General features: G+C 38.0%; 1 protein-coding gene across 1 annotated transcript; it reads left to right on the forward strand.

The window, feature by feature from the left end:
- The first annotated feature begins 207 nt into the window (after positions 1 to 207).
- On the forward strand, positions 208 to 1,627 carry LOC122278039. The gene is made up of 2 exons (XM_043088108.1): positions 208 to 723; positions 840 to 1,627. Exon 2 carries the CDS (start codon positions 897 to 899, stop codon positions 1,524 to 1,526), a length of 630 nt encoding a protein of 209 aa, XP_042944042.1. The 5' UTR covers positions 208 to 723; positions 840 to 896; the 3' UTR covers positions 1,527 to 1,627.
- The last annotated feature ends 6,314 nt before the right edge of the window (positions 1,628 to 7,941 follow it).

The following is a 7,941-nucleotide window of genomic DNA, read 5'->3' on the forward strand; positions in this document are numbered from 1 at the left end:
TTAATTATAATTATAATTAATTATATATACATCAATCTAATATAATTAATTAAAAAATAATTATAAATATAAAAATAATATATACCTTAATCCGTCACTTTATTTATATCCAACAACACTCAATCTAAAATACTGAACGATCACAAAAGAAGATAAAAAGAAAGGAAAAACAAAAGATCGTCGGTCAATGCAGTATTTTGATTCACCGCTTGAACTGATTACAAGTGCCACGTGGCAACATCTCGGGGCTTGCGCCGGCTTCAATGGCTTTTGACTTCGTTTTCGTTTGGGTGCCGGCAAACACCATGTCCAAGGAACAATTGAAAACTCGAAGTTGCTGTTAATACTTCATTAATATTAAAAGCATCAAATTCTGCCAAAAACAAAAAAGAAATTAAACAAAAAATTAAGGAAAAAAATCCTTCCATTACTCTGTAAAGTACCCAATAATTCATCTCTTTTTGTTCTCTTCTTCTCCTTCTGCTCTGTCATCCTCGCTTTCTCGTAACTTTCAAATTCCTATCCTTTTCAAAGGCGGAGCTGGCTATGACCTACAGTCCATACCCAGTATTTATTAACCTCTCTACTTTGCGAATTCCCTTGTTTGGTTTCGTTACTTTCGCTTATCTATTTTAAATAGAGAGGTGGAGGTTTGCCGGTTCTTGAATAAACTCACGGGATTTCCATGGACAGGCCCACCTTCCCTCACCCTGATCCAAACCCGTAGGTCTTCTTAACCATCCTAACAAACCTTTCGCTCTACTCTGTGTGTGTGTTTGCATTTGTTTTTTCCCTTCTGGGTTTGCGTGAAAATGAGTCAACTCGGTGTGGTGTTGCAGGAATTGCTGCTGAGAGAGAGAGAAACGAGGACAATTCTGTGTTTTCTAAGGGAGAATATGGACGGTGTGGATGGATCGAGGAGGCGGAGGAGTCTGAAGGAACGGCTGGGATTTAGGGGGATAGGTTGCTGTGGATCCACCTGGGGTTTCGGGGCAACGACGATGAGAGACGACGAGGATGAAGAAGGCCAACGAGAAGAGGAGGATGTAGTCTATGTGGTCCGGGATCCGCCGGAGAATAATTCTGATCCGGGTTGCGTGGCCCCGGTTATTTCTGGTTCGGGTATGAACTTAGCGGCAGCGTTGGCGGCAGAGCGACACTTCCGGGCGTCGCACGAACCAGAGGGAGGGACGGCGACAGTAGCGGGACCCACCGTTAATAACGTCATAAGTGCCGAAACTGAAGTTCCCGCACCGGCAACACCTTCGAGGGTGTCGTTGATGAGACTGCTCGAGGAAACAACGGACGGTGGAGATGGGGTGGCGAGGGAGAAAGAGAGAGAGAAAGGAGGAGGGGCGGTGGGGAGTGATTCAGTGTGCTGCGTGTGCATGGTGAGGAAGAAAGGCGCAGCGTTCATCCCATGTGGGCACACTTTTTGCAGGGTGTGTACGAGGGAGTTGTGGTTGAACCGAGGATCTTGTCCGCTTTGCAACCGTTCGATCCTCGAGATCCTCGACATCTTCTAAGATCATCAGCTGTGATACCTCGATACTTACGAGAGGTTTTATTTTCCCAAAGGAATTCAAATATAATTACGTGTTATATGAATCTCATGAATTTATTGTTACTTTACTGTCTTCATCTTTGTCTTGCTTGTTTTTGGAAACGAGTGAAGACAAGTTGAGATTAATGATAAAAATTAAATAAAATATATTATTAAAATATTATTTTTTATATTAAAAGCAGTTTTTGTTGCTCCGGCGATTTTACAGGCCTCCCGTTAACCACTAAAAGTTGGTTTCATTTTTTCTCCTTGTGGATGATCTGTTTGATTTGTCACTTGGGAGTGTGTTATTTATTTGATTTCATCGTGTTTTGTCGTATTGGTTTATCGTAATCACTAGAATTTACTCTGGATTTTTCTGCCTCAATTTATTTGGGATGATGGCAGACGATTGGGTAAACTTTATGAGAAACTTTCACTGACGGAAGAGGAGAGTGAAGAAGTTGTGGTGGAAGAAACACGGTTGGAAGATGTTATCTGTTGAGGGGAAAAGTGTGTGATCATCAAGCTCTTGACTAAACGACATTACAATAGAGAGGCATTGTAACAGACCATGCGGAAGATTTGGCATCCTGCCAAAAGTGTTAAATTTCGAGATCTTGGACATATTATGATGCTTGCGGAATCTGATAAAATTGAAGACAAGGATCAGGTACAACGGGATGGTCCATGGTGTTTTGACAAGCAGTTGGTTCTGACTAAAGAGTTTGATGGTACACTACAAGTGCATGATATCCACATGACTGAAGCTCTATCTTGGGTTTGTATATCTGCCTCTTGTGGCGACGAATGAATATGCGGGAAGACAAATTGGTATGTCTCCAAGTAGAGTCGAAGAAGTTGATTTGGACCAAGATGAACTTGCTTGGGGGGAATTTAAGTGTGTCAAGTATGGGTCACAATATGTGACATGACCTATTAACCTAATATAAATATGATACGATAATAATAGATTTGGATTTAGTCTTAACGAGTTTAGGTTACAACGGATTAATCCGTTAAAACACGATTACTTAATGGGTTGATAACGAGTCAACTCGTTAAGAAAGTTAAAATTACAAGTATACCCTTATACTTAAAAGAAAAATTATTAGAATTTTAATTTCGATATTTTTATTATTTGAATTGTAACTTTAGAATTATAGTTAGTTTTATATATACATATATATATTTATTTATAAATATTGTGATTTTAATATTTATATAAAATCAGGTCAAATGGATCAGTTTCAGGTTAATTCAACCCATTTATTTAAATTGGTCGGGCCTAGCCTGGCCAGTATTCACTAACGGGTCGAGTCAACCAGTTATGATAATGAGTCGTGTTAGTATTTGAGATTTTTATACGATGAGTTTAAGGAGTCATATTCAGGTTGACCCATATAGTATAATATACATATCTTAACACGATACCAACACGACCCATTAACATAATTTGACACCCCAAGTGCCAAGGTGTGTATTGATATCTCAAAGCCCTTACAACGACGAAAGAGGATTGATATGGGCTTATCAAAACCTTCTGGGTTTGCTTTATGTATGAAAGACTATCTGATTTATGTTATCATTGCGGAAGGCTAGGACATGGGCATCGAGATTATGAATAGTGGAAGTTTGTGCAGGGTACTTAGGCTACTGAAGATTTTCCCTACAGACCATGGTTACGAGTAGGAGCTTTTGGCGGTAAGGGATGAGTTAAAAGCTCAACATCGGCATCTAACAACCATCCATCCATGCCGGTAAGCATTGTGGGCCATATAATTGTTCTAGCGAAAAAGTTAACACTATTGGGTAACAAGAAAGAGTTGAGTCAGATTAAAGGTAACAAGAAAGAGTTGAGTCAAATTTCCACTAATTTAGCATCTCTGAGTAACTTTATGTGACGCCCTTAACTCCCACGTACGGAAATATGGGAATCGAGACATCGAGATGATGATAACACGGGTCATGCACCCTAACGACAAGTGCGAAATGTGTGCACATGCAACACATATAAGACAAAAGATGCAGCGAATAAGTTAAAGTCAATCAACTAAGTACCAGAATTGTTAAATACAAATTTGTTTAAATTCAAACATTTCAAAAAGTAATACAGTTATCCAATAAAAACATGATAAGCCAAAATACAATAAGCAAAAAGGGAAAATAAATCCCAACACTTGAGAAAGTGATCCCTGATCATTCCTCCAGTAGAGCCGCATCGTCGGGCTCTGCATCCTCATTTGCATCAAAATCTACAGCACCAAGAAAACAATACCATAGGTAAGTAATAGACCAAACAGTTCAAGAGATAAAAATACATTTATGCCACACAAGTGACCAGAAGATCTCCCCTAGGGATCATCCATATTCATGCAAAATAGAGCAGAGAAAAGCACCAAACAAAGTGAAAACGCAAGGGAATAAATCACAAACATGAACCCACAAAAATACCAAGGAAAGAAATTAGAGAAATCGAGCATGAAGGCTCACCTTTGGACCTGCAAAACCAGTCAACATAGATGAAAAATAAAGCTAAAGAGACAAAAGAGGAACATGGTCCAACAACAAGAAAATAGAAGAGAAAAGAACCAAAAGAGAAATGAAAACTTACCAAGGGAAGGAGAGAAGCAGGTGGCACGGCTAGAGGACAAGAAAATCAAAATGAAAGGAAGAGGAAGAAGCAGCGCGCAAAAAAGAAGAAGGAGAAAAGAACATTGTGGCACACTCTGCTTTACTTGAGAGAGAGAATGAAAATGAAATGGAATGAAGTGGAAGAAGAAGTCGTCGGCTGCAGGGGAAGAAGAAACGAAAATGAAATGAAGAAGAGAAAGAAGAAGTGAATGGCACGGCAGAGGAGGGGAAAAAGAAAAGAAGCCCTAAGGGCTGAGGGACTAAACTGCACCATATGATGCAAGAGAGGGGCTGGGCTACGAAGCCCACAGGCTTGGCTGAAACCGACTGGGCTTGAGCCCAAAAACAAAGGGAAAAAGCACAAAGAAGAGCCTAGTCTGAATATAGGAGGGTCCAACAAGGAAAAGAGCACAATAAAATAAATAAAAGTACTACAACTCAACATTAATAAAATAAAATATTTAAACCCCAAGAATAAAATAATTAAAATAAAGAGCAATTTAAATCCAAAACAATAATTAATATCAAGAAAACACATTAAAATAAATTTCACAACTTATAAATCATAAAATAAATATAATGATTAACACGTTAAATTTAAAATAAGAGAGCCATTAATTATAATAATTTAAATAATTATTCAATAAAAATACACATAAATACGGGATATTACACTGTAATCCTGAAGAGTGCAAGGTTGGAGAAGGGAGGGTAAAGGGAAGGTGGAGGAGTTTATGGACTCGTACTCAAAGAGTCCTAATGTGGCATAAGGCCCATTTGTTGACACTGTGACCATTGTTAATGGGTTAGATTTGAAAAAAAGGAAAATAACAAACTAAAAGTAGTTATAAGAAAGCCCATAAAGTCGATGTAGTATGTATAATACTTGCAAACTTTCATGAGGAAGCCATTGCAGCAATTGTATCTGCAAAGAAAAAACTGGGAGGTATAGCTTTAGATGATGGTTCCTAGAGGTTTCAAAAATGAAGTGCTTTGCAGTCAAAGGGTGCTCCTTCTGTTGAGCACATTTTACAAATATCGGCGGTGGCTGACTCTCAGCCTTGCTGGGAGCCATGAAAACACTGAGTTGGGATTCTTGTGGGGTTGGGAACCCATGAGGAATTCACACCCTTCGAGACATTTCCAAGAAGGAAGATTCTGATATCATTTTCTTACAGGAAATCAAACCGAAAGCAAAAGCTATGGAATTCTGTAAGTTCCGTCTTGGTTTTGTGCATTGTTTAACTATTGATAATACTGGTAGGAGTGGAGGTTTGGCTTTATTGTAGAAGGAAGATGTTAATCTAACTGTACTCAATTATTCAAAAGACCATGTTCATGCTATAATTATAACTGGGGTTGAGTTTTCACAAGAATGGTATCTAATGGAAGCCTATGGCCACCCTGATACGAATTATAGATGTGAGACATGGAATTTGATTAGGTCTCTAGCTCATTTGAATTGGTAGACTTGGTTAGTATTTGAAGATTTTAATAAAATTTTAGACCTTGTGGAGAAGTGGGGAGGAAGGGATAGGCTAGAGAAACATATGTTGGGTTTTAGAGCTGTTCTTAATGACTATACTCTTAAGGACATGGGGTTTGTAGGCTCAAAATTCACATGGTGTAATAGGAGAAATGATGCAAATCGAATCTATGAGAGGTTAAACAGATATTTGGCAAATTCTCAGTGGTGTCAATACTTTCCAAAGGCCATAGTGTATCATGGAGCTGCTACTTACTCGAATCACCTCCCTATATGGTTAAATATAGAAGGAATTTTTAGACCAAGAAAAGTTAAGAGACCATTTAGATTTGAAGCTATGTGGACTGGTGTGGATGGTTGTGAACAAATTATCAAAGATTCCTAGCATGAGGGGTCCAATGTTAGCAGTATGGATGATATTATGCAAATGATAGCAAACTGTAGCCATCAGTTGAGGGACAATAAATAAGAGTATGAAAGAAATGGCACTTTTAGTATAAAAACTGCTTACAGATTTTTCATAACAATTTCAACAAGAGAAAAGAGGAAGGGTCTCATGTTTACAATCATAACTAGGCCGTGTGGAAAGGAATTTGGCATATAAGAGTCCCTAATAAAATCAAAATCTTTGCATGCAAAGCTTATTGGAAAGGTCTACCTACCAGAGAAAACCCAAGGAGGAGAAATATGGAGATTGAGCCTACTTGTATGTTTTGGAAAAATGAGCTAGAAGATTTGTCACATGCTCTCATTTGTTATCCCTCAATTAGAGAGGTGTGGAATAAGCATATTGTTGATATAAGAAACATAGAAGAATGAATGCCAATTTAGAGCATAGCTATACTACTATTGAGTAAGACTAATAAAGAGGTTTTTACCACTTTCTTCTTAGTAGCATGGTCTTTGTGGCATAGGAGAAACAAAATGATAGCAGAGCAGCTATACTTGGAATCACAACAAGTCATCGAGCATGCTTTTTCTTTATAGCAAGCTCATCAAAGTTTAACTGATGTACTCCCTCCAAGAGCGGAGAATATATTCTGTTGGCAACCCCCTTCCTCTATTTTTTTTCAATCTAAATGTGGATGATGCGATGTTCTTTGATCTATATAAGGCAGGTGTGGGAGGAATTTTAAGAGATAAGCATGGAAATGTTGTGATGGCTGCTAGTAAAATTGAAAATGAAGTCTTTGATATTATATCTATCGAGCTACTTGCAATGTTTAGAGGTTTACAACTGTGGGCTCACTTAGAATTTTCTAATCTAATTTTTCAAAGTGATAGTTTGTTAATAGTGTAGGCTTTACAAGAGAATGAAGTATCTTCTGCATGCCTTGGGAATCTGATGGATGAAGTGCAATCTCTGCTGCATCTCTTTACTGGATACAAAGTTCAACATAAATAAAGGATGGGAAAAGAGGCGGCACATCATCTAGCAAGATATGCATGGAGAGTTGAGGATATTGCGATGTGGTGGAATGATGTCCCAGACTGTGTTACTCTGGCTATATGGCTGGACAACGCTTATTGTATTAGATGAGTAAAATGATAAGCCTTATCTTATCATATTATTTATTATTGCTGGATGAATGTAAAAATAATTATTGATTTGTATCTAAACAATGCTGAGTCTATCTACAAGTTTTAGGAGTTGTTTAGATAAGTCTTTGAAGTCAAAATCGAGTTCTAATAGTTTTGCACTTATCCAGAAGAAATTTGAACAGAGTTTAGTCTATAACAGAAGAAGTTATCACGAAATATTAGCAGTCCGTCGGGATGCGTTTTCGCATCTATTGCTAACCGTCAGCAAAGTCCTACTGCGACTAGAACTCTTTCCAGACTTTCTATTTAAAGGCATTCGATTTTGTATATTCTCAAAGACTTTGAGCCACGAATTTTAGAGAGGATATTCTGAGCGTTTATGAGAGAAAATTCACTTGAGAATTTTCATGGGATTTTTCATATCTTCTTGAGTGTGATCGTGCTTTGAGGATAAAGCAATATCGATTGGATTTCAGCCTCTGGAGTTCCAGAAGGGAAGTCAACATTTGAAAATCGCCAGAGGTTCTAGCTGCTACTACGGTAGAAGACAAACGGGTCGTTTATCTAAGTAAGTAAGAGAGTCAAATTGCAAAGGTTTTGTAATTGATTATTGCTTGTAATTGTTCTTTAAATAATAAGATTGACTTTCCTGAGTTTGGCTGCTCTGTAGGATTTTACCTTCAAAGAGTTCTTTAAAGGGTTTCCCTTCGTAACCAATTGTTGTGTCTTGCAAGTT

The sequence above is a fragment of the Carya illinoinensis genome, chromosome 10 (assembly GCF_018687715.1).
Source record: "Carya illinoinensis cultivar Pawnee chromosome 10, C.illinoinensisPawnee_v1, whole genome shotgun sequence".
Taxonomy (NCBI): Eukaryota; Viridiplantae; Streptophyta; class Magnoliopsida; order Fagales; family Juglandaceae; genus Carya; species Carya illinoinensis.